We start from the raw sequence: 26,678 nt of genomic DNA, 5'->3' as shown, positions 1-26,678 counted from the left end.
CTGAGCAATTCTCAGTGTTCTTTCCTGACTCCTCCCACCTCCCAGCTCACCCATGTCTGCAACCCATCCTGCTCCCGACCTGTGGGACGACGCCCGGAGACTAGAGAGGCGAGGCAGTGGATAGTCAGTTCCTTAGGCCCACAGAGTGGCTTCCATTAGACCCTGGGCCTGCGGGCCAGTGCTTATCATCACGGTTGGCTGCTCCATCCCGGGGCCCTTCCCCACCAGCTGACCATCAGGCCCAGACCCTGCAGCTCCCCTTCCATGTTTTCACAGCCGTCATCTTGGGGATCGTGAAGCTGATCATGCCGCAGAACACCGAACTCCACATGGCCCTTTACGTGCTGCAGGTAACCGACCGCTCCTGCTGCGCCTTTACCCACCCGGAGCCCCCAGCTGGGATTAAGAGATGTCAGCTTTTCCTCTGGAGGACAGGATGAAAAGAGAACTCCCATTTCCTCTTCTCCCACTCTCTTCTGCGTCGCTCTTTCACTTGGATTCGCACCCTTTACTCACCTCTCCCTCAACCCATCACTTATGTACATATCGGTCATTTATTTATATCAACGTCTGCCTTCCCTTCTAGACAGGAACCTCGGTGTGGGTGGGGAACGAGTCTATCAACTCTGTTGTATTGTACGGTGCTCTGTACACAGGAAGCACTCAGTAAATACAGTTGATTGACCGGGAGAGGACTAGTTTCAGAAAGGCCCAGGAGGCCTGAAAGCCACCATCTTGGGCTTCTCAGCCTTGATTGGACACTTGGGTTTCGTCAGACCTAGAATAAGCAAATATGGGAGTTGGACTCATACAGTTGTGAGGGACATTCACCCCCGCCCCCCTTCATCCCTGGGGAGTGGACACTGATGGTCATTCTATCCCACACCGACTGGGTCTCCCCACAGAAAGGAGCACCAAGAATTTAGAGAACTTCTATCCAGACAAGCCCACGATTGGTCCGAGGATTTGCTGCATCCTCCAGCCTGTTCCACTTGGCCACTTGCACTCGACCCCAGGTAGCCAGGACCACAGCCCTGGTCCCTGCCCACCACTAAGAAGCGTCTAAATAAGTCTTCAAGGATAGGATAGGGTTGGAGGGGGAAGAATACAACTAGTTTTTCTTCAAACCACAGGACCTGAATAAGAAGAAGGAGCTTAAATTTCAGTGTGGGAGGAGAGCAGGCTAATCCTAGCAGCTTCTGCTCATGTAGTTGTTTATAAATAATCTGGATAGTTCATGGCCCAGGATGCTTTAGGCCAGGTCTGTCTTACACAGGAGCCGATCGCAGCCTACCGTAAGCTCCTTGGGGTCCTCTGGGCCGCTGGCCGCAACAGGGAAGCAGGAGGAGGCCACAGGGGAAGCCATCTCTCGCCTCTGGGAGCTTAGCTTCTGACCCCAGCTCTGGGCTGTGGGTGATCCTGCTCTTTTGGGCTCCAGAGGCCGTTTCGGGTGCTAAAACCCAGGAGTGACAGCAGCCCTACAAGCCCGGATGGACTTGCATGGCAAAGAAGCAGTTGCGTGGCAGAGAAGCAGTTTCTGCTGGGTCTTTCCTGCTCCTGGAGATGCATATGTGTGTGTGTGTATGGGTAAATGTGCGCAGGTGGGGGATATGAGTGTCTCTGCCTCCATCTTTGAGTGAAAGTCTGGATCTGCCTCTGTTACATTCCCTCTTTCCCTCTGTGGTGTGTTCTCTCTCTTACATGGGACTCCGAAGATTACTCTGGTTTCTGGCTCTCATCTCTCTTGTCTCTCTGGGCTCTGACTCTCATCTCTTGGCCTTTGGGCCTCTGACTCTCTACTGTCTCAGGCTCTCTCTCTGGGCCTCTGACCCACTCATATCTCTGGTCTGTCCTGTCTCGGCCATCCTTATTTCTTCCTTTCCTACTGCCATCCTTCCCACTGATCCTGGACAACAGTCCCTGCCCTCACAGAAGCCACACCCACTAATCCTGCACCTGCAAGAAAATACTATCATTCTAGTCACCTATTTCATTCCTTGCGTTCTAGTTAATAATGATGGTGTTAAGTTACTAATCATTTTGCAAATTTAAGTAGACGTTTGTTGCTTTTATTAAGTATGACCCATGTATGATTAGATAACTGCATAGATGTCCTCGCCTCTGGAATTGGTTTGTTACGCCTGGCTTAGGTGTTCATGTACCTGGAGAGAGGGGGTTAGACAAGATGACCCCTTGACATCCCATATCCAGCCATAGGTCAGCGTCAGGATAGACTTTCTGACTGCCTGTTTAGCATTCTTCTCCCAGGACTGGGTGAGGGATGAGTTCAGGCCTCGCTTACCCTTCCTGTTCTTTGCCTCCAGCTACTGGCTCAGGCAGGTCTTGTTCTCTGGATTACATGGCCCTGGGTAGGCCAGACCCGAGCCTGCGCTTGTGTGGTTCCTGACTTGGTCTACCATCCCTCATCTGTAAAATGGGGATTAAGACTGTGAGCCCCACGTGGGACAACCTGATTCCCCTGTGTTTACCCCAGCGCTTAGAACAGTGCTCTGCACATAGTAAGTGCTTAACAAATACCAACATTATTATTATTATTACCAGCAGTCTTTCTCTTGGCTAGGCCCTACCTGGCGAGTGGTGGAAGGAAAAGAAAGGGAGACCAGGGATTCATGGATCAGTTTGGGAACAGGGCACATGTGCTATCCTCTGGCCAGAGGCGGGCGTCCTGGGGAAATGTAGTCCAGTCCTCACATGGCCCACTGAGCATGTTTGAGGCTTCCGTGGCCTACCCAGTCAAAGTGGCAAGTTTGTAGAGGCCAGATACCAGAGGGATTAGATTTGTAAGTTCCTTGGGGGCAGGAACTGGATCTGTTGTACTCTTCTAAGTGCTTAGTGCTTCTACACAGAGTAAGTGTTTAAATGTTATCGATCGAGCTATTGGGACAGGTGGGCCAATCCTTGCCTACCTATCCATTTTCCCGTTTTGACCAAGTTAGGCCAAGTCCTGGGAGCCAGGCTGGGCCAGTGTAAGGTATTACCAAGCTTCTGAGGGACAGTGACAGCAGGGGTAACTGAAAACCCCCACAAAATCCCCAAACCCTCATCTATCCCCCTCCTCACCCTACAGGAAACATTTTGGCCAGTCAGTCAATAGTATTTATTGAGCGCTTACTCTGTGAGAGCACTTTACTAAGCATTTGGGAAGGTACAGTATTACAGTAAACAGACACGCTCCCTGCCTTCAGGGAGCTTACAGTCTGGAAAGGGGAGACAGACATGAATAAAAATAAATAAATGACAGATTTGTACATGAGTGCACCGGGGCTGGAAGGAAGGATGGTTAAAGGGAGCAAGAAAGTGATGCAGAAGGGAGTGGGAGAAGAGGAAAAGAGGGATTAGTTAGGGAAGGCCTCTTGGAGATGCGCCTTCAATAAGGCTTTGATTGTGGGGGAGTGATTGTCGGATTCTAGTGGCAGAGTAGACACAGTCAACCGTGCTGGTGGAATGGGAGCAGCGAGCCAGGCAGAGACTGCGGGATGGAGGTTGCAGGAGGGTTGGGGGGGATGGGGAAGGGGAGCAGGAGAGTGCCGAGTAGCCGCGTTCCTCCTCTCTTGACCTTGTCTCCTGCAGGCTCTGACTGCCGCCTCCCAGGGTCTTCTCAACTGTGGGGTGTACGGCTGGACGCAGCACAACCTCTCGCGCCTCAAGTGGGAGGGCCGGCGGGACGCCGACACGCAGACTCCACTGCTGCGCTCCCAGAAGAGGTTCTACGCCAGCACCCTCCCCTCCCCGCGGCACAGCCCCCTCCCCAGCTCCACCACCTCGTCTGCCCTCTGAGGCCCCGGGACTGACAGCGCCAGGATGGGGCAGACGGGGTGTGGAGGGGACGGTCCCGTCCAGAGCTGCCCCACCCTCAACACGCGGCTTTGTTTATTGTGGATTGGCTGACCGGTGGTGCCGGAAGAGGGGAGGAGTGGCTTCCGGCTGGACTCGGGTCCAGCTTCCCTTCCCCTGACCTCAATGATGGTCAAATCTGTGGCGACCCCAACCCTCAGGACCATAAACCCCGCCGTGTATTTATAACCCTGGCTCCCCCGGACACAGCCACAACCCCCACGGCCAGGAACGCTTACGGGGGTCGGGCCTGGGTGTCACCAAAACCCCGGACCGCAGCCTGAACGGAGCCCAGACCGAGAGGATGCAGTTCTCTTTATTCAGAGTAACCGAGGAGCCCTTCCCGCACGCCGGCCAGCGCACGTGCTAAATTCAGACCCGAGAGCCGCTCTCTCCCAACTGAAGGCCGCACCCAGGCCTGCACCCGAGCCAGCCCTGCTGCCTGAAATCTGCCTCAAACTGGGCCTCCGCAGCCCCATTCGAGGACGGATGATTCTGTGGCGTTATTTCCCCCTCTCCGGCTGCTGCTCTTCACCTTCCCCGACGGGTAGTTTCGAAACAACTGGAATCTGCCGAAGACTCCCTTCTGACCACCGGCCCCGTCCTGCCCTCCGGCGCCCTATCCCCCTACGCTCTGACTGGTCTCCGCGCCCAGCCGACGCCTCAGCCTCTCCCGTGCCCTGTTGCAGGCTTCCCGGACCTGGCGCCGCTTGACGAAGGCGATGATGAAGATGGCGGCAAACACCAAGCCGAGGGTGAGCAGGGTCCAGAGGAGCGTGCTTCTCAGGCCCGAGGCCCTCTCGGGGGCGGGCCCGCTGTCCACGCTGCCCCCGAAGCCCTTGAGTTCACAGCGGGGCGGGGCAAAGCCGTAACGGCAATGGCAGTTCTTGAAGTTGTTGCAGACGCCCCGGCCGTGGCACCTGGCGGCCGGGTCGCAGTCGTAGCCGAGCAGCGAGGCGTTGGCGCAGGTGTGGTTCAGGCAGACCCTCCCGGGGCCGCACAGCGTCCCGTCCTCCACCGCCCCCTCGTCGGGCGCGTCGACGGGGGAGAGCGGGTCCATGCCCCAGCACCAGCTGCCCTCCAGGGGGAACTGGACGAGGGTGTGTTGGTGCCCCATCCGGGGCAGCCGCCGGACGTTCTCGCACTGCAGCCTGCCGCACAGCACGTCCCCGAGCCGGCACTTGGAGAAGTCCCTCTTCAGGCCCTGGACGGCGACGCCGCAGTTGCCGAACCGGTCGCCCGCCGTGTTCACGTGCCGGTAGCAGCCGTCCCGGGCGGCCTCGGCCCCCGGCCCGAAGAGGCGGGCGCACTGGCCCCCGTGGCTGCGGCACCGCCCGCGGTAGCAGTAGTCCCGGTCCCGGCACGGGGAGCCGTCCTGCTTGTGGGCGTCGGGCTGGCACCAGCGGGAGGTGCCGTTGCAGTACTCGGGGAGGTCGCACACGTCCACGCTGCCCCGGCAGAGGACCCCGGCCTTCTGGAACCGGCACCCGTGACAGCAGGGCCCCGAGGCGCAGTCGACGCCCGGCCGGAGCTGGCAGGTGGGCAGGCAGCAGGGGTCCTTCCAGCAGGCAGCCGGGTCGCCGCAGTCGCAGGCCTCCCCGGCCTCCACCACCCGGTTCCCGCAGCGCTGCCCCCCGAAGACTCTGGACGCCGCCGGCCGGTCGAAGAGGCACTCCCCTTCCCCGTCCCGCAGCAGGTCGTAGAAGTACTGCACGCTGCAGTTGCTGAACTTGTAGTTCACGAGCACGTTGGGGAACATGAGGCAGAGGGTCTCCCCGCCGTCCCCGCAACGACAGGAGAGCGTGTCGTGCTGCATGCCCAGGTTGTGGCCGATCTCGTGGGAGACGGTCCCCGCGAAGCGCAAGATGTCTTCCCGCCAGAAAGCGTCGACCCCCGCCGCCGAATTGTAGGTGCAGACGCCGCCGATGTAGGCGCGGCCCAGGGTCTTCCCGTAATTCTTCCCGGTGAAGAGGTGGGCCAGGTCGTGGGGCACCCGCCAGTACAGGTCCTTGATCCTCCAGCGGTTGAAGTTCTCCTGGGTGTCTGGCATGGTGTCGGCGATGTCCACCAGGTCCTTCTCGGTCCAGATTTCTAAGCCGATCAGGACCAGCTCCAGGTGCAGCTGCTGCAGGTGACTGTGGACGATGTTGAGCACCTCCAAGACCAGCTGGGTGGTCTTGGTCACGTTGCTCTCGGACATGGTGAATCGCAGTTTGGTGACCACCAGGAAGAGCTCCAGGTACTTTTTGTGGGTCCAGGCGGCGGGTTGGCCGCCCAGGCCCTGGGCTTTGCCCGCCCTGCCCCGCCCGCCGGCCTCATGCCTGCGGATCTCCCTTTCGGCGAGCGAGCAGGTGCCCCCGGGGGCCGGGTCCTCGCGGTACAGGATGTGCTCAAAGCGGGCCGAGCGTTCAACCGGCTCCAGGCCGTAGGACGCGGCCTGCACGGCCAGCAGGCCCCGGAGCCCCGAGCAGGTGCTGAGCGCCACCAGGGAGCTCGGATCCCCCTCCACGTAGCCTTCGTAGTAGCAGCCCTGGCTGGGTGGCACATCTAGGACCCGCTGCCCCAGCGAGTAGGTGTAAAGGGGGAAGTTTCGGAGAAAGAAGCCTTCTTTCTGCCTCAGATGGATCACCTGCGGGCCGCTTCTGAGCGGCAGGAGGTAAGACACCTTGTTGGGGGCGATTCCCCCGCCCTTTGCCGACAGCCTCCTGGGGACGATCACCTCGGAGGAGACGTAGAACTCTGACCCTGGCTCGCAGGCCACCCCCATGAGAAGACTCCCTAGCACCACCAGGAAGCCCCTCAGCGGAGCGGGAAAGGACGGCAGCCCCCACCCTGCTGGCCGCGGCCCCCCGGCTGGCAGCTCGCTCTCGGCCTCGGGCATGGTGGCTCGGCTCTCCGAGACTCCGAGGGGTGAGGTGAGGGTCTGACCCGGGCTGCGCTCAGGAGTGAAGGTCCCGGGGTGTCAGGGTGTCTCTGCCCAAGCTCCCTTCCTGACTCCCCCGCCCCACCCTCGGATGGGCCTCAGGGAGTGTCTGTCTTGGCTGAGACTCTGCCACCTTTACCTTGTTGCCTCCCTCCTCCGGCTGTCCCAGCTGTGCTCCCCCTGACTTCGGCGGGCTGAACCACGGGCCAGGATGATGAGGATCTGACCAGCTCCATCTGCTCCTCCCAGTGGAAAAGATGGGGAAAGGGGAAGAGCAGCTACCGCCGGCTCCTCCTCCCCCAGTCCCGGCCCCCCTCCCCCCCCAGAACCTCCCCTTCAGCATCCGTTGCTCTGACTGCCATTTTGAATCCAAAGGTTCCAGAGGTGGGAAGCGGGGGTTTCTGGGGAAGATTCTGTTCTTCTCTCCCCATGCCCTCCTGCCTGCTTCCTCAGGACTTCTCAACTCCAAGCCACAGGGGCTTTCTTTGCCTCAGGAATGTGTCTTCAGAAGCCTCTTCTGATATCCCCTCGGCCAGGAACCCAAGTTCCCCAGGGCAGCTGCCCTCTTACTCAACAGCCTTGTTCCCAGCAGGTGAACAGGGGCAGCTGGGAGAGGACCGGTACTTTTTCTGAGTAAAAGGTTGGCTCGCAACAAGAAAGCTGGGACTTCCTCCTTATGGGGAAGGAACGTGTATCAACTCTGTTGAACTCTATGCGCTCAGTACAGTGCTCTGCATGTGAAAAATACCCGTGATTAAGAACTTGGAGCCAGGGCCTCTGTGGTCCTCAGGGGCCCTGAGCACAGAGGGCAGAAGCAGCAGGAACTCTGCAGGGAGGAGCCGTCTCTAGAGAGCCCCACTCCAGAAAGGCAAAGAAAAGCAGAGGCAAGAAAATACAGACTGGGAAGAGAGAGGCTGGCGCCCTCTGCTCCAAAGGCCCCGCCAAAGGGTACCTGGGGCCCAAATTAAAATGAACAAATCTCTGCCACTGTGATTTTTAAAATCATGGCTGAGCAGGGTCAATTCTGTGTCATCGATAAGTATGGCCACAGGGAGAGTGGGGCGGGAGGGTGGTAACCGAATTCCCCGATAATCCTGAACCTGGCTAGACATGGGTTTCTGCCCGGAGCGGAGCTGCTCCCAGGGAACAACTGCAACAGCCAAGAGCATCACCTCCTTCCATTTCTCCCGATCAGCCTCTACCGCATCCGAGCAAGGCAACGAACGGCCTGGCCCTTGCCGAGGAGGGAGGACGAGGTGGCGGAGAAACGGCGGGCTCAGTGTTCCAGGAGGCGGCTCACGGGATGGGATGGAAGGAGGCTCAGAACCTGGAGAAGTGGGGGGTCTGAATAATAATAGTAATTATGGCATTTCTTACGCGCTTGCTATGTGCCAAGCACTATTCTAAGCACTGAGGTAGATACAAAGTAAGCAGGTTGTCCCATGTGGGGCTCAAAGTCTTAATCCCCATTTTACAGATGAGGTAACTGAGGCACTGAGAAGTTAAATGGCTTGCTCAAGGTCACAGCAGACAAGTGGCGGAGTTGGGAAGCGGATCCACTCTGCCCACTCACGGCGGACCAGGGAAAGAAGTCAGGGGCAAATCCGAGCCTCAAAATGCGGTTGTGTGAAAATAAACTGAAAAAAACAGATCTTAATGCAACTGAAGGCAAAGAAATCTGGGTCCATCGATACCCACCGTCACCAACATTGGGAATGGAATCCAAGGCAGCTCCCGGCCTGCACAAGAACATGCAGTTCAGTGACACTGTTTAGACCTACTATACGTCGGCTTTGGCCGCGGCACCCTCAGCCACACTTTGCGAGCAGAAACCCTTCCCCAGTGGCCCCGCTTTTTAAATATCTCGGTACTGGAGAGGAAAGCACAGGTCCAGAATTATAACCACAACAATGATATTTATCAACTACTTCCTCTATGGCCAGCATTGGCTGGGGCTGTTACAAGGTAATCAGAGTGGACACAGTCCCTATCCCACACAAGGCCCACAGAGGGTGAATATTTTTATCTCTATTGTACAGAGGAGGAACTTGAGGCCTGGAAAGTTTAGGTGACTTGCTCAAAGTCACGGCAGACAAGTGACAGGAACCCAGGTCTGAATCCCAGACCTGGGTTCCCTGCAAAAGGCCAAGGCCAAGCTTTTTGTTGGCTTGGTGGCCCATCTGTAGCAAGTCTAGAGCATCTGCCATTGACGGGAAGCAACCGGCCAATCCCTTAGCTGCCACGTCCAGTTCCGTTTCTCAGGCAGAACCTACTTTCTCCAGTAGCTTGGCTTTAATTCAACTGTTTGGACCAGACTAGCTGTCGTCAGTGATTTGGCCTAAGGCAGCAGGTGGTGTCCAGGGGAAAGAACAGGGCTGGGAGTCAGGAGTCCTTAGTTGTAGTCCTGTCTTTGCCTTGGCCTGCTGGGTGACCTTAAGCGAGTCACTTGACCTCTCTGGGCTTCCCTTTCCTTATCTGTAAAGTGGAGCTAATTCCACCTGCCTCTCCCTGCCTCACAGGGATGTTGAGAGGAGCAAATGAGATAACTGATGTGAAAGGGCCTTAGGAAGAGTAAAATTCTATATACAAAAGTAAGATATTATGATTGTTATTGCTATTGAGAAAGCCAGATCAACAAAGTGAGGCCAAACCATCTGACTTAAAACAGCTATTACACTGTAAACTTGTGGGCAGGGAACCTGTCTACCTACTCTGTTAAATCATCTCTCCAAAGTGCTTGATACAGTGCTCTGCACACAGTAAACACTCAAATATGATTTACTGAGCTACTGCTTCAGCCTAGAGGAACCATCCAGCTCCTCCTGCCCCAGAGAGCCTGAAGAGTAAAACAAGCTGGAATAGGAGACAAACCAAGATAATTCTCGAGTTCCTCAGGGGCCTTGGAAAGTTTCTCTTTAGAATGATTTTCCAAGTAATTTCCATAGAAATAAGAGTTTGTTTCCTTTCCTACCTCAGGGGTTAGGGCCCCCAGACTTCTGGCGGTGAGTAAAATCAAAGACTTCTGGGGCAAGGAGAAGCAGCACGGTCTGGTGGAAAGAGCACGGGTCTGGGAATCAGAGGATGTGGGTTCTAATTCTGACTTCTCCCTGTGCCTGCTGTATGACTTTGGGCAGGTCATTTAACTTCTCTGTGCCTCTGTTTCCCCATCTGTAAAATGGGGAAATCTGATAACCTTGTATCTACCCCAATACTTAGAACAGTGTTGGACACACAGTAAATACTTAGTACTATTATTGTTATTATTAAGGAGGTTGGATGCCACTCTTCCATCATACCAGGTAAAATTAAGTTTGTAATAATACTAATTATATTTGTTTAGTGCATACTATGTGTCAGGCACTGTACTAAACTCTAGGGTGGTTACAGGCAAATCAGGTTGGACACAGTCCTTGCCCCATGTGGCAATCCCCACTTTAAGAGGTAACTGAGGCACAGAGAAGTTAAGTGACTTGCCTAAGGTCACACAGCAGACATGTGGTGGAGCCAGGATTAGAACCCATGATCTTCTGACTCCCAGGCTGTGCTCTATCCACTATGCAAGCCCATCAAGATACAAGAAAAATCAGAGTACCAGGGCACTTTTTAAGCATTTTCTGTAAATTCAGTACTGTACCCTGTACCCAGCACCTAGATCTTCCTGCCACTGCAGTGGTAACTTAACATTATACAGGGGACTAATCGTATCTGAATTTATTGCAGTCAATGTTAAAGGACTTCAATTAGCACTTGTGCTAATGAACTACAGATCCCAGTAAGGTGAGAAGCAGGCTTGAAATGAAAGGCAGTATTGCATAGCCAAGGAAAACTGAGGTTTTCCCACACAGGGTTGGCCAAAGTAGGACAAGCAGTATTAAGAATGGATACTCAAAACGAAGATGGAAAAACTGGTCGGCAGGGGAAACTTTTCTAAAAGACTCAGGAAGACTATGGTTTAAGCAGTTTCCCCACTCCTCAAAAATCTCCAATCGCCTATTCCTCTCTGCGTCAAGTAGAAACTCCTGACCTCCCGTTTTAAGGCAGTCCATCAGCTCTCCCGCCCCATCCTTGCTCCTCCCATTACACCCCGATACACAAGCTCCGCTTCTCAAGCCAACCTACTTGCTATGCCTCATTCTAGTCTCTCTCACCACTGACTTCTTTCTTCTCCCTCCGTCCTCCTTCCCTATTCACACCCAGCAAACCTCTGCTCCATCTCCAAAGCCCTTCTAAAAGTCATACTTCCTCCAGGAGGCCCTCCCTGATTAATCTCATCTCCACATCCCCCTTTACTGACACTTCACACTCATGTCACCTAAGCACTTGGGTACCCCACCTACGTACTTATCATGGTCTTACCTGTTTCTCCTACCTATAATTTACTTTAGTGTTTGTCTGCCATTGGATTAGAAACTCCTTGAGGGCAGGATCGCCTCTACCAGCTCTATTATACTCTTTCAAGTGCGTACTATATTGCTCTTGCTGCAAACAGTGGGTATTCAATAAACGCCATCTATGAAGTCAGTGACCCTGGGCTCCGGTAGCTGTGACTGCAGGCTAACATTTCCCAACTTAAGAGAAAAACAACACTCAGATCAATCATTTTGTTTTGAAACATTTCCCAGCCCTCTACAGCATCTGACTGCACCTTTGTCTTGTTCCAAGATGGCTCATGGAGGGCAAAGTTGATTGGGTGCCGAGATCTGGATTCTAGTCCTAGTTTTACTAATGGATGGATTAGGTCAAATCTTTTAATCATCTGTAAGATAATTAGACCAATCCTTATCCTCCCTCCTTCCCTGGGATGCTGTGAAGAGAAAAATCATAGATAATAATTAGCATACTTGTTAAGCAATTACTAAGTGCCAAGCACTGTTCTAAGCCCTGAGGTAGATACGAGTTAACCAGGTTGGACACAGTCCCTGACCCTGTGAACCCTGGCTCACGCTCTTAATCCCCATTTTACAGATGAGGTAACTGAGGACCAGAGAAGTTAAGTCACTTGCCCAAGGTCACACAACAGACAAGTGGCAGTCAGGATTAGAACTCAGGTCCTCCTGACCCCCAGGCCCATGCTCTAACACTAAGTCAAGCTTCTTCTCAGATGGGAAAGCACTTTAGCTCGTAGGAAAACGGCAGCTTTATAGCTGCCAGGGAGTGTTCTATTTACTAGTAGCCTGACGAATCAGGCTCCCATTCTGACCGAGGGGCATTTCTGTGGCTCCTATCAGTTTCTATTATATCCCCCTGTGGATTCTCTTGGGACCGCGGAAAAACAAAAGGAATGGCAGCGTCATTCAGCTTTAGTAAAATTATTTTATGTACAGTGATGCAGAATATTTACAATATAATACTGATCAAGAATTCAAACTAAACAAGTACAGTTACACTGAGTGTGGAAAAGGATGCTGGCTCGAACACACACAGAAACGAAGCATAAGGGACCACGTGAACTTAAATGTCTAGTACCGGAACCAACTAAGCAAGTCAGGGCCACACTACCCTTCCCAACTCCCAACATTTCCCACCTAGAAGGACAAGAATCACATCCACCAGGAAAGGCAAAGAACAGCTTAACCACAGAAGAGCCAATTCTGAAAATCCTTAAAGGTCACATGATTCATCTCCCCATTTTTTGACTGAAAAAAAAAAACCTCACATTTGGGGGGCTCCACAAAGCATCTCAGAGCTCCCTATTAAGATTCTTGGTCATGGTCTGGAGGAAACATGAAATAATATGATTGGGCAATTTGAAATAATATGATTGGGCAATTCCTTTTGTGTCATCGATATACTAGAAATAAAAATCTAGGGAGAAAAATGAGCTTTCGTTTGAGATTTATTTTAAGCTGTTTCACTAAAAAGCACGATTAAAATCAGGCTCCATTTTTAATTCTAAGATTTGACCTTTTTAATCTATTTAAGTAGGAAAAAAATCATATGACCTTTACTTTCAGTTACCCTACACTTCACAAACTGTCCCACTGGTCCCCCATTAAATGGATACTTTTGAAATATAGTCTCTTGAATAAACAATCCCTCTTTCTTCGGGCATCAAAGAATGAATCTCCCACACTCCCTTAACTTGGGAGCTTAGAAAGAACTGCGAAGATGCAGGTTGAAGTGGGCTCTTAACCCCTTAGCAGACTCAGGACGATGGATGGTTTGTAGTCATCCCCTCGAGATAAAATGCTTAAAATAAATACTTGGGGAAGGTAATGGCACAGAGGGAGGCATCAGACAGTGGATATACGACCTGCTGGCTTCACTTGGTTTGCTGCCAGGGCAGTAATGTTCTCGCCAGCTCACTACCCTACAAGGCGTACACGTCATAGAACGAAACGCAAAGATTTGAGAGTTTTCCCCAACATGTACATAAGATAAATACAATAAATCATCTTTTTTTAAAAAAAAGATTCCACCTGTTACACTTTCTAAAGGAAGCAGAACCCGCAGTTAAGGCCCTCGGGTCCCTGCTTCAAGGCAAAGAAGCCCCAGGGAATTCAACAACAGGACGAAAGACTTTGGATAAGGAATGGCTTGTGCAGACCCAAATCCCAGCAGGCCGTGCTCCATCCTGCTCTGAGCAAACTGGGATTCGTCATCCCCACCAGCCACCGCTATATCCCAGCCGAGCAGCCGTGTGTTGCCTCGGGGCAGGCTGGGTGCCCTGGGCTCCCGGCTTCTCTGCTCACATGGTCCTCAACTGGCCAACTAGCCCCGGGAGCAAACATTCAACAGAGAACGTGTTGAGCGAGCCATGCGCCTCCCCTTGAATGCGGCTGGGAGCCGACCGGATTCCGTCCTCCCAGTGGCACTCGGAGCTCACCGCTCAGGTGCTCGAGAGAAACACGCTCAGGCTCTTGAGTGAAAATACAAGACCACCCCACGCACATTCGGAGGCTGCCGGCAAAAGCAGAAATGCTGCCGGAGGTTACGCGGAGAAGAAAGGCTGAGCTTTGGGTTGATTCTAGCCCTACTACCAAGCACAGAGTACTGTAGCGCAGCCCTCCCCTCCGCACTCCTCCATCCTATGGGCGACGGGGGTGGGAGGGGTTAGACAATTTGTGCCTTGCTCTGGAGATGGCCCAGCTGGGCGTTCTTCCCGAGTACCGGATAACGGTTTAAAGGGTCGGAGAGCTACAGACCAGACAAAGGAGTCAATGAGAGATCGAGATTCTAGTGACTGCCATCACCTTTTCAAACCTCTCTAGTCAGTCAGATGTGATTCCACTTAGCAAAGTGAGAGGAGAGCAGATGTTTAGATGCCAAACAAAGACTGATCTAGCCTAAGGATGGCAGCTGAGTTCTGGGCTTCAATGCTTGTCAGATTCGGAATTCTGACAAACTGGGAATTTGTACCACATTTACTGGGACTCCCCTCTTCGTGGCCTGGACCGGCACTGGGTTTGTGACTCTTGCCTCTTCTCACCTAGACCTTGTTTTAGTTTTATGGTACTTGTTAAGTGCTTACTGTGTATCAAAAACACTGTTCTAAGCCCTGGGGGAGATACAAGTTAATTAGGGCAGACACAGTCCCTGTCCCGCATAGGGGCTCACAGTCTTAAGTAGGAAGGAGAACAGGTATTGAATCCCTATTTTACAATTACGGAAACCGAGGCAGAGAGAAGTTAAATGACTTCCCCAAGGTCATACAGCAAGCAACTGACGGAGCAATCGGCAGAGCCGGGATTAGAACCCAGGTCCCCTGACTCCCAGGCCCGTGCTCTTTCCAATAGGCCACGCTGCTTCTCAAGACCTGCCCTCCCAATTCCCTCAAAAAAGTCTCAGACTCCTCTGGAGAGGAAACGAGACATAGGAGAAGACTGTGTTTACGTTTCATTAGCAGAGCAGGGTTCTGAGCCACGGTTAAGACAACCAGAGTAGCACCTGAAGCCGCAGCCCACGACTGAGGTCTCTTGAGATACCCACAGAGATATATATCACGGGTGCATCTCCGAAGACAGCTCACTGAAGACGAGGCTGGGTGAACTCAGAAACCAATGGGCAAAATATGAGTAGCTTTCTCACAGGGAAGAGGCTCAGAAATAGTGGGGAGGTGGAGGAGCAAAGAGTTAGCAAAGAGGGAAAAAGAGGGTGGTGGTGATAGGACAAGGGAAAAGGGAGAGGCAGGCTCCTCTTTTGGTTTGGAAAAACAAACATAGAGATGTCCAAGGGGTGAAAGAGGCCAGAAAGGATCAATGAAAGAGGAGGAGTTTCCTGCTTAATGATTTTTAAGACAGCCCAAGTCTGTCAGAGCAGTTAGGAAAGTGGGAATACTTTAAGGACCGAGACACTCTCCGCCTCCCCCCGGGAGGAAGGAGGAGAGAAATAAGAGCCAAACTCTGCAAAGCACAACTACCCTAGCCCAGGCGCGCACGACACGTTAAGTGGAAGGATGACGGTGTGCTCGTTGCCAGAGCCATCCCTGGGGCAGATCATGGAATGAGAGCCTAAAGGGCTTCCTTGGTTATATCAGCCTTGCCCAGAGGTGGCCGGGGATGGCAGGGACATGCGCAGTTGCCTATAAGGTTACATTCCACAGTTCTTGTTTCAAGTGCTGACTCAGAAAGGTCACTGCAGCTGGTTATGGGCAGATCACTGGCAATTGGCTTCTGCATTTGGTTACAAGTCACAGGATCTTGACGACATAATCTTGTCCTGTCTGAAGGACGTCAGAATGAACAGTGCATAAGTGATAATATACCTCTAAGAATTGAGCTTCTTTTAAAAAAATATTACAGTACCGATGATTCTTGTATCTACACCTATACAGCATTTTCAAGCAGTGTGGAAATTTAATGAAATTATGATTTATTCATTTACATAAAAATTACTTTGTACAGTTAAGGAATCATTTCTCAAAATATAAAAAAAAACCTAAATGTTCTGAAGCTGTAGCTACTGGGCCTCATGACAGGTGGTCTGCTCTTCAATCACTTGTTTCACGATTTCCGCCAGTTTTAGTCGATCCACTTTATCTGTGAATCCGCGGCCTGAAAGCCAATGGAGAACAGAGTCAGCTGTGCTGGCCGCTCTCTGCTAGGCAGGGATGCAGCTGGGGACGAAGCGACGGGTAAGAACTCCAGGCCTCCGGCAGACTGGAAGCTCAATCTACTAAAGAGGATCGGATATCTGTCCCCGACAAGTTCGGCCACCCGTGGAACTGCAGATGGGGTTTCTGAAAGCCAATGGTGTGGGGGCAGAGGCACCTGGGCTTCTGATTTGAAACCTGATAGAGGTGGGTGAAGGCATTCGCTTCCTCTGCCCTCTAACCACGACATCCTGGCCCCCGCCCTACTCCACCATCACCATCAGCAGCTCACAAAATTCGCTCACTGCCCCTGATTTTGAGAACTCTGCTTAGGCAGCGCTGCCCCCCTACCAACCCAAACTGACTCAAGGTGCTTCTTTCAGTCCGGAGGCTTGGTTCCAACCCCCTCTGCATGGTCACGGCCTGCGGGTCACTATTATCTGGAAGTGCTCAACTCTAAATAACAATCAGCATTCACGTGTGCGCAATTCACATGTGCAGCGGAAAGGCTGCAAACCCCAGGATGAGATCTAACGCTCCAGTTTAGAAAGAAGCCACAAGCAAACAAAGTAATGTGGAGGAACAGGAGGAGGGGACTGAAGTCACACCAAACCCAAGACTGAACTTTTGCCTTAGTTACTCCATTCCTTTAGGAATCACTCCCAATGGCACTGCTTCCCTCCTCAGCTCACGGAGGGGGGGCCTCTAAGATCTTCCCGGGATCTTCAAAAGAGAGGTCAATGGGGGTTCCCTACCATTCCAGCTGAAGCTCTGCAGAGTGTCCCGCAGCAGTTTACACTCCCGGTTGTACTTCCACGCCTCCTGCATCACCTCGTTCAGCTTCTCGTCTTCATTCTCACCTGTTGGAAAGGATAAACAGGAGGTTGTGTTTTCTCCAAGATCGCCTGGGCCAGAAACAGTGGGTTACAGGAAGAGGGTAGCAAGGGAAAAGGAATGACTTGTCTACTCAATACCTAATCCCGTCAGGTTCCTCGAGACCCAGCTTAGGGCTGTGATTAAAGGCGAAAAGATCGCAGTACTAAAAAGCCTCACCCACCTCCTCCCTTCTGGTCCAGGCAGCAGGAATGGGTCTTTGCTCAAATTCAGAAAGACAGCCCAAAACATACCCAAGAGGTTACATCCAGATCCCATCACTGAGCAAGGTTTTCTAGTCTAGTGCTACTACTAATAATAATCATGGAACTTAAGTGCTTAGTACGTGCTAAGCACTGCTCTAAGCGCTGAGGTAAATACAAGTTAATCAGGTGGGACACAATCCCTGAACAAGTTGGGAGACGATGCGAAATCGAACTGAGCTGTAACCGAGTTAACCCGAAAAAATCCTCTTTGAACCATTGGGGACCTAAGCCCTCAGGAATAGAGTTTTCAAATCCAGGAAAATGACCAGAAGCATAACCATGGAACTGAATCCAGACTTCTACATTTACAAGGCAAGTCTCAACCAGCTGCAGCAGAGTCCAGAGGGCCAGCAGGCCAGGCCAGGCTCAAAGGTGGCCCACAGCACTGGACTGAGCTGGCCTGGACTCAATTTTTAAAGAAATGGACACCAACTGAGGGAGGTGATGCCAGAAGGCAGGCCACTCAGTAACCAGTCTGATGCCCAGACCTTCACGCTAACTAAAGACCAAATAAGCCCACAAACAGCACAGCCCACTGCACCTGCCATGGTGATTCTTTAAATTGTATTTTTCCTTGCAGATAGATTCTGAAGATTCAGGTTTGCAGAAATCTTCCCCAGCCTGCCAAACTGGCCCTGTTGGCACTTTCCCAGCCTAAGCACCCTCATCAATAAACCAAATAAACACATGCATTAATATCACTCGGTGTTAAACCTCAAAAATCTACATTCCGTATAAACTTTTAAAAAAGAGAGAAAACGCATAACATTTCTCTGGTGCCCACATACTGACATTTTTTTAGAACTTGAAAGTCCGCCAATTTGTGACTAATTTGCGACTTTAAAATTTACACCTTCCCCCCCCCACACACACACAACAGACAGACATGTGGAGATGTAGCATTCTTAAATACTGTGACCTTTACCAGCCTGGGGTAGAATACACTGAGCGATGACGTCTCGAAGCTTTTCCAAAGCCACATTGGAGTCTTCTGCTCCATTCTCGGGGTCGTGGATATATACATCGTCTTTTGGCTTAGTGCTGCGGTGTGTGGAGAGAAGGAAGAACAGCAATTACTTTAGGTAAAGAAAGCCTCCATATCTGAACAACTGGACACCAGCCCACTGGGGAACAGATATCTCCAATCTACGAGGAGGGCCAGTGACAAAACCGGAAGAACTCCTTAAAAGTTCAAAACTCCTCATGAAAATGTGCTCAGTTGGTCCAGTTCCGCTCCCTCCCTGCCTTAGGTGGAGGAAAGAGTAGACTTCCCTTTCTTCACACCAATATCATAGTTCTAGAATTTCACTCCAGACATGATAGGGTGTGTAGCTAAGGTGATTCTGCCAGCCCTGCACCTCCTCTAGAATGTAAGAACATTTGCTTCCCCAGGGGAACAGAGGAAGTTCTCCAAATTAGAAATTGGCAATCTGAACCCATAGACTATGAAAAAGGAGCAGAGGTCAACTCCTCTCCCACCCACATCCAGGGGAGTCCAGAGCAAGCGCTTTCCTGGGACCAGAAGCAGTTTGACATTGCTTCTGTCTCTTCCCCTGACCCTGGTGCCAGGAACTCCTCCAAGGATGGAGAAGAGAAAGCAGCCATTCACCAAGAGTTTGCAGTCTCTGGCTGAAGCCCTCAGAGCACTCTGACTTCAACTGCTGCCTTGTTATGTGGAAACACCTGAGCCATGTTGGGCATTTCTGAAGAGGAATGGTCTAAGAATATCTTTCTCCTCATTCATTCATTCGAATTTACTGAGCGATTACTATGTGCAGAGTACTGTACTAAGCGCTTGGAATGTATAATTGAGCAACAGATAGAGACAATCCCTGCCCAATGACGGGCTCACAGTTTCAACGGGGGAGACAGACAGCAAAGCAAAACACACATCTCATCTATACCTACTTCATCCTAGGAGCGAGGGAGGGAGTTGGGATTACCACTTCCATCGTATGGAATTGAGGCTCACAGAAGTTACATAAAGTGTCTGGGGTCTGAACGCATCAGCCTTGGGGAAGGTCACAGGCTTTAAAACCCGTAATAGTGAGGCCTTGTGAACTAGGCTCCTTTTCCCCAGGGGCAAACATAGGTAAACAGCTATTCCAGCACAACTATGCTGAAATGGGGACAGTCATTTTTCTTTACTAGAGTATTTTTTTTTTAATCAGCCCACCTTCTGCACACCTGGCTTTTGAAATCACTTTTTTTCCCTTGAGCACCAGTCTCGTTTTTGGCTAACTTAGGAAAGAGCTTGGCCCTGCACTTCCGTAACCCACAGTGCAGTAGTTTCATGAATGGCCCAGGAAATGTGCAAGGCTGGGACTGAAATTGTTTTCTTTCTACCCCCGAGATAAATCAATCCCAATGCCTCAAAGTGAAAGGTACAAGGTACTTCAAAGAAAGCATCATTTATTTAAAAAGTGAGATTCAGAAATGATGTTGTGAAGGAAGATTCTTCTGAACACTGAGGGGGGAAAAATACCAGCCCAAGATAACCGACAAAACCTAAGGTCAGACCAATAGACAGGAAGCTGGACTAGATGACCCTGAACAGATCCTTTAAATTCTGTGTTTCTGTGATTGCTGTCTAATCACTCAACACCCCTGAAAAAACAACAAATAAATTACCCAAGCAATTTCCTCTTCCTCAGTATGGGGTTATTGACAGAGTGCAGCGGTTTGAGGCTGACTTTCAAGTCCTGGATTCTCATGTTGGCCAGCTGTTCTGCATGAGCTTGCTGGATTCCAGCAACCACTGCCTGAAACACAAAGGCGACAGATCTTTCTTTAAAAGAGCTCCTTGGGAACTAGAAGGGCCACTGGGCACGAGACAAAAAGAAAGCAGAAAAGTGGAGAGTAAAAAACTCAGGGTGGAAGACACCCCTCTGTCTCCAGCTGCCTTCTGGAAAATTCCTGGCAGTCAATCTTCCAGGCCTGGCTCTAGTCTCTTGCCATGAAACAAAGACTTCATTTAAGTAACCTCTCTCTTTTCCCTGCCCTCCCTCTGAGTTTGCTTTCTGGGAGACAGCCCCGATATGCGGAACTCTGGCTCTGGGCCCCCCACTCTCCTCCTCGGAAGGTCTTGTAAACAGAAAAATAAATATATCCAAAAACCTTGTCCATCATCAGCTGAGCGGAAGGCAGGATGTTATCGAGGGCTTCAGTCGAGTTTAGCCAGGGGTGGTCCAACACCCCCTCAATAGTCAGGCGCTCTTCGGGCTTGACCTTCAGCAGCCTGTGGAGGAAGACAGATGGGTCTGAGGTTCGCCAGGTCACTGGTGAAGGGCCAAGTGATTACTGAGGCTGAAACTGGGAACAGCTTCAACAGTCTCTTCCCTGGCACTAATCTATTTTAATGCCTGTCTCCTGCTGAGACTGTAAGCTCCTTGTGGGCCAGGATTGCATCACACCTAGAAACTGTTTATCGCACTTTCCTAAATGCCTAGTACAATGCTCAGCACACAGTAAGTGCTCAATAAATACTGATGATTGATTATCCCAGCTGAGGCACAATTAGGGCACATGAACCTCACATTGATATCCCACAGACGACTCTCCCCATACCACATAGTGCTGCAGCTCACCTGGAGGTGTTTTGAGTGGTGCCGCTTGGCAGGACGTAGGCTTCCGCGACTGCTCTGGTTAAGGCCAGTGAGGGTGAATGCCTCTCCCCATACTGGCAGAGGGGTGCTTTATAGTCGGAGCTTGAGTCAATCACCTAAAAAGGCGACTGCTGTGGGTGTCGGTACTTTCAACAAGTCTCCAGCCTTGGCTCTGACCAGGAGGTTGGACCTTCTCTGCTGGCTCCAATCATCAGTGACGGGATGGGATAACGACTTAGTTAGCAGGGCCCGCCAGCCTGGGGTCAAGCTGGCCTTTTCCACTGGCCCTCAGAAGGCAGGTTGTGACCTCGGCTTGCCTATCTTTTCATTCATCCTCTTCCCCAGGCTCTGAGTTAGGGCTCGATGCCCAGAAAGCCTCCCTGTATTACTCTGACTGCCAATTTAAAGCCTAAACAGTAAATGGCCCAAGGATACAAGGCCTAAACATGCATCCTTATCTTAGCCAGTCACCCGAGTGCCCAAATAACACCCTGACGACTCAGCCTCTTGTACCCTGTGAGGTTTTGTTACGCTGCTCTTCCCCAGCCTGTAGCCACTACCAGATAGCAATAACCCAGGGCAGATGAAAAGGTAAAAGAAAAATAATTTAAAAAGGGAGAGTCTGGTCTTTGAAAAGCTGAAGCTTCCTGTCTCAGTCCTGAGGCACTAAGCAGAAGACCCTCTTCTTCATTGACATCCCTGGCTCGGCAAGCCCCTGGTTCAGCCAGCACCCTCAGTTGCCAAGACAGAGGGTATTTCTTTACAAATCCCATCACCACAAGCTTAGACTTGAGGGCAGCAAACTGGGGAAATGGGAGAATAGGGAAACACCAATGGACTAATGTTCACTGGGAAACCATCGGCCATTCAGTCACAAGTTAGCCATCCATGAGCTGTCACTAAAAGACTGCATTCAAGTGATCCCTGCCCCCCGAACCCAAATCTGCTGAGAGGAAAAATAGAGAGGTAATTTAACAGTGCCCCAAATGACTCACTTTCTCACAATGTCTTTTGCCATTTCTGAGATCTGGCTCCATTCTTCCTCGGGAAACTCGAAGCTTCCAGTCATGATCTTTTTCCGCATGTCCTTTGGGATTGTCCGACTGTGATGTTTGGAGTAAAAAGGAGGGTATCCGCACAGCATCACATAAATAATCACCCCCAGGGACCACAAGTCACAGCTCTGAAAGCAAGGAAATGGTCACTCTGGGGCACAACCACCGGCAGGCACTGGAGCGGAATCAGGAAACGAGGATCACATGATGTGTCGCGAAAATGGCATTTGAAACACACTTGATTGTGACTCTGATGGTCTAGGAAATTATCTGTCGGAGATTGAATTTTCAGAGTGCCTTAAGGCAGCCTACTTTTTCCTGCAGATTCTTTACCATTCTGAGGTCCACAAATGCCAATCAACAGAGAAACAAGTGCATGCATAGAAATATAGACAACACACACATCCACACACACACACCCCATCCCCCCAGCTCTAATAGGGGAGAAAAGACAGACTCGATAGACATCAGATTTATTCCCCTCTGAGTCCCCAGTACCAAGCTGCCTGCGGGAGTAGGCTTGTATAAAGCTTAAGTTACACGTTTCCACTGTTGTTGCCAAGAACTGGCTTCAAGCCACCTTGATTTCTCAGATGTAGGCATGAGACACAGGCAGTTCCGGGGGATAGGGTGGTGGAGAAGAGAACTGGTGGACACCTCCTCCCAATAGCTTCTCTGAATTCAGTAAGCAGAAGCAGTTTCTTCAGGGGTCCACCTCAGGAGAGCCTTAAAGGAGCTCATGCCAGAGAGGGGAGGGAGAAATGCCCCAGTGAACTCTGGCAACCAGCAAATAACCTCCTTGGGCACAAGGTGTGGGAGAGGAGGGAGCAGCTATCATTTATCGAGTGCTTACTGGTGCAGAGCACTAAACACTTGGCAAAGTACAAACAACAACAGACACATAACCTGCCCACAATGAGCATACAGTCTAGAAGGGGAGACAGACAGTAACATAAGTAAATAAATTACACATATGTACGTCAAATGCCGTGGGACTGAGTGGGGCGATGAATGAAGGGAGCAAGTCAGGGTAACACAGAAGGAAGTGGGAAAAGAGGAAATGAGGTCTTAGGAAGGCCTCTAGGAGGAGATGTGCCTTCAATAAGGCTTCAAAGATGGGGAGAGTAATTGTCACATATAAAGAGGGAGGCATTCCAGACCAGAGCAGAATGTAGGCAAGAAGTCGGTGGTGAGATAGACAAGATCGAGGCACAGTGAGTAGTTTGGCATTAGAGGAGCACAGTGTGTGGGCTGGGTTGTAGTAGGAGAGTAGTGAGATGAGGTAGGAGAGGGCAAGGTGATTGAGTGCTTTAAAGCTGCTGGCAAGGAGTTTCTGTATGACACAGAGGTGGATGGGCAACCACGGTAGGTTCTTCAGGAGTGGGGAAACATGGACTGAATGTTTTTGTAGAAAAATGACATTTTTGTAGCAAAGTGAAGTATGGACTGGAGTGGGGAGAGATAGACAAGGAAGTCAGAGAGGAGGCTGATATACTAATCAAGGTGGGATAGGATAAGCACTTGGATTAACATGGTAACAGTTTGGATGGAGATGGAGGGCAGATTTTAGCAATGTTGTGAAGACTGAACTACAGGATTTAGTGATGAGTTGAATATGTGGGTTGAATGAGAGAGAAAAGTCAAGGAAAATGCCAAGGTTATGGACTTGTGAGATAGGAAGATCGTGGTGCTGTCTACAGTGATGGGAAAGTCAGTGGGAGGACAGGGTTTGGGTGGGAAGGAAAGGTGTCTGCTTTGGACATGTTAAGGACGAGGTGACAAGAAAACATCCAAGTAGACATGTCTTGAAGGCAAAAGGAATACAAGATTGCCGAGAGAGAGAGACGTCAGGCTGGAGACGTAGATTTGGGAATCATCTGCACAGATGTGGTAGTTGAAGTCATGGAGCAAATGAGTTCTCCAGGAGAATGGGTATAGATGGAGAAGAGAAGAGGACCCAGAACTGAACCCTGAGGGACACCCACAGTTAGAGGGTGGGAGGCAGAGGAGGAGCCCGCGAAAGAAACTGAGAATGAGTGACCAGAGAGATAGGAGGAGGACCAGGAGAGAAGAGTGTCAGTGAAGCCGAGGTTGGATATTTCAAGAAGAGCGTTGCTCAGTGGTGTCGAAGGCAGCTGAGAGGTCGAGGAGGATTAGGATGGAGTAGAGGCCATTAGATTTGGCAAGAAGGAGATCACTGGTGAACTTTGAGAGGGATGTTTCTATGGAGAGAAGGGGATGGAAGCCAGACTGGAGGAGGTCAAGGAAAGAACTGGAGAGGAACTTGAGACTATGGGCGTAGACAACTCAATCAAGCTATGACTCCTCTTGATCCTTGAACCTCAGCTGGCATTCGGGAGACTCATATACTTGAATTCCTATTAAAAGGCCATTAACATGGACTTGCCTGTGGAAAGACTTGGGTTTTGTTTTTGAATTCAGATTTAAAAAAAAACTCTTACCTGTTTGGTTTTAATACTCTAACCTGTCTTTACAAACTCAGTTCTCAAAAGAGGCTCTGACATGCCAAATCCTACCCCCTTATCACAATAATAATAACGATGGTATTTGTTAAACGCTTACTATGTGCCAAGCACTGTACTAACTGGACACCAGAGGCTGCTGCTTATGCCATTCAAGTTCCCCCTACACCCCCAAACCCGTTCACATTCATTCCTGGGGTGCTATCCTGAGGGCAGAATGAGAAAGATAGCTTCAATCACTTTTTCCTGAGCTTCCGACAGTGGCCACTCAGCTCTGGTCTGCCAGGCTCAGAGAGGAAGCCCAGAGGCAAGGGTGGCTTGGAAATGCCAAAAGAGGGCAAGTTTCTCTGGGAATCAGATGGGATGTTGTTCCTAAGCAGCTCCCTGCATTGCAGTAATCCAAAAGGTTTTTTCTTCTTTAGTTAGGATTCTGTGCTACAAGGGCATAGACCAAGTCAGCCAAGAAAAGAGAGAAAGGGGAGGAAAGCATGTCTGATATTCAAGCCAAGAGGTGGGAGGGCAGATGTAGCCCGCGAATGCCATCTGCCCTCAAATACCATCACATCTGAGGTAGATAGAGTTGCACCCTGAGGTCGGTAGTGGACAGTCTCCCTGCCAACCAGGCAGTTCTGGAATACACTACAGTCCCAAAGTCCCTCAATTTCTTGAGCAGACCTGGCATCTAGTGCCACAGAAAACATCGTCTGAGCTTAAGAGAAGCAGCATGGCCTGATGGAAAGAGCACAGGCTCAATTCAACTCAAGACAACTCAAGGCAGAGGACTTGAGTTCTAATCCCTGCTCCGTCACTTGTCTGCTGTGTGACCTTGGGTAAGTCACTAACTTCTCAATGCCTCACTTTCATCTGTAAAATGAAGCTTCGATACCTGTTCTCCCTCCTATTTAGACTCTGTCCAACCTGACTGTCTTGTACCTGCCCCAGCATTTACTACCTACTAATGCCTGGCAAAAAGTCAGTGCTTAGCAAATCACTCAGTAATTATTTTTATGATTCTGGCACCATTATACCCAGGGATCAAAGTATTCTGCTGTTTGGGCCTCATCCCTTCTCATCTCTCAATCAACAGTACTCAAGTGCTTATTGTGTACAGAGCACTGTACTAAGCTCTTGGGAGAGCAGAAAACAAGAGTTGGTAGTTACGTTCCCCTGCTCACAAGGAGCTTACAGTCTAGAAGGAGTTTACAATCTGTACCTCTCCTTTCATTTAAAGGTCTCCTGCCCAAATTACAGATCTACTTCCTATGGTCATAGCAAGAATGGGAAAAACTCCAAACCAAGACCTTGGACTTGAGGCAGAAACAACTCTAGGAAAGTGTCTCAACTCAGTTAATGGAGACAGCAATCAAGCCAAGCTAACAGCTCCAGCTAAATTAACTCTCTGGGTAAATAGGTTGATTAGGCAAATGATAATGATCAGGGGTGTGGAAGCAACATTCACCTACCAGCTGAACAAGGAAAGGATATTCAAGTGGCGCCATTTTTACCATTTTAGTAAGTCTTATCCCCCAAAATACTCAAAACTATCTTCTCCCTCTCCCCCATTCTCCCCAGAATCTGTCTGTCTAGGAGAAAAAGGAAATGACCATTAGACTTTTACAGCCTTTCATCACTACCTCTAAGTTAGAATTTGAGAGCTAGCAGGGAGACTTTTTTGAGATTCAGCTGTACTTGAATTTTGGCAGTGGGGCAGTCATCTAAATCCATTATGAAGTCCCCAAGCACACTGTTTCCCTGATTCAGTGACCCCAGGCCTCTTCTCAGGGGACCGCTTCCTCTGCTCCAGCTCTGCTTTAAATTGCCACCTGATGCACTATGCAGCAAACCAAACAACACTGCCAGAGACAGCCCTCAGAGGGACACAGACTCCATTTCCTCAGAAGAAAATGTCATTTTCCCTTCCCTGACGCTTGCTGCTGTCTCTACTTTCTTCAAATGGGAACTCAATTGGCTAAAGTTGATTTCACATTACATCAGACAACAGCTAGAATTCATAACATTTCTTGTATGGCAGCTCCCGGGAGGTCCTCTATAAGGCAGAATAGGGGAATGGGGGAAAGAATGGGGGAAAGAAAAATGAGGGGTGACTGTCTCTGCCTGTCTTGGTATTAAGAAAGGAGTGGTTCTCTTCAAGCAAAAGCTTCATAAGGAATGAGAGGCAAGCGGCAAAAAAGAAAACAGGTTTAGTGGCTGCAAACACTAAGCAACGCAACACAACATGGGGCAATCTTTTGTCTGCACAATGTGGCTAGCACTTAGAAGCTACATTGGCCTTTTCAGCTACATACATACTTATAGGTGAATTTCACCATCAGTGGTGCTTTTTTCAAATACAAATGACAAATTTACACACACACACACACACACACACACACACACACACACACACAGGTATTTCATAAGTGGAAAGCTGCTGTTTTTAAAAACCACAAGGATGTAAAGGTTTGTGGGGGTTTTTTTTTTTACCTTGTTATAGGTGTAGGGGGTAGGCGAGGTAGGTATAATACCAGATTTTTCTTTCTGATGTCTTCTCTGTGCCTCCAATACCTGTCGGGTTAAGGTCAAAAGT

At 50.5% G+C, this 26,678-nt stretch overlaps 3 protein-coding genes across 6 annotated transcripts in view; 1 reads left to right on the top strand and 2 right to left on the bottom strand.

The window, feature by feature from the left end:
* The window catches only part of TMEM116 (transmembrane protein 116), a 40,148-nt gene extending 35,067 nt beyond the window's left edge, over positions 1–5,081 (top strand). The window contains exons 9-10 of the mRNA XM_029058158.2: positions 277–350; positions 3,592–5,081. Coding sequence (XP_028913991.1) covers positions 277–350; positions 3,592–3,798 — 281 coding nt within the window. The 3' untranslated portion in view covers positions 3,799–5,081. The remainder of the gene's footprint in view (positions 1–276; positions 351–3,591) is intronic.
* LOC100092468 (disintegrin and metalloproteinase domain-containing protein 1a-like) lies at positions 4,154–11,085 on the bottom strand. Its single transcript, XM_007664265.4, has 5 exons — positions 11,069–11,085; positions 9,569–9,631; positions 8,565–8,648; positions 6,918–7,067; positions 4,154–6,497 (listed from the first exon to the last, which is right to left on the bottom strand). Exons 1-5 carry the CDS (start codon positions 11,083–11,085, stop codon positions 4,475–4,477), a joined length of 2,337 nt encoding a protein of 778 aa, XP_007662455.2. The 3' UTR covers positions 4,154–4,474.
* A 4,483-nt stretch (positions 11,086–15,568) lies between these two features.
* Positions 15,569–26,678, bottom strand: part of MAPKAPK5 (MAPK activated protein kinase 5) — a 33,009-nt gene continuing 21,899 nt past the window's right edge. For 3 of the 4 annotated variants that reach the window (XM_029057578.2, XM_039910526.1, XM_029057580.1), the window contains 7 exons: positions 26,576–26,656; positions 21,549–21,736; positions 20,066–20,186; positions 19,580–19,710; positions 17,868–17,989; positions 16,565–16,669; positions 15,569–15,771 (listed from right to left, as the gene is read on the bottom strand). In XM_029057578.2, the coding sequence (XP_028913411.1) occupies positions 15,677–15,771; positions 16,565–16,669; positions 17,868–17,989; positions 19,580–19,710; positions 20,066–20,186; positions 21,549–21,736; positions 26,576–26,656 (843 nt within the window). In that variant the 3' untranslated portion in view covers positions 15,569–15,676. The remainder of the gene's footprint in view (positions 15,772–16,564; positions 16,670–17,867; positions 17,990–19,579; positions 19,711–20,065; positions 20,187–21,548; positions 21,737–26,575; positions 26,657–26,678) is intronic. The other variant, XM_029057579.2, reaches the window with a different exon arrangement.

Source organism: Ornithorhynchus anatinus, chromosome 2 (genome assembly GCF_004115215.2).
Source record: "Ornithorhynchus anatinus isolate Pmale09 chromosome 2, mOrnAna1.pri.v4, whole genome shotgun sequence".
Taxonomy (NCBI): Eukaryota; Metazoa; Chordata; class Mammalia; order Monotremata; family Ornithorhynchidae; genus Ornithorhynchus; species Ornithorhynchus anatinus.
Note: the sequence above shows the minus strand (reverse complement) of the source record. Positions and strands in the feature narration are given on the sequence as shown.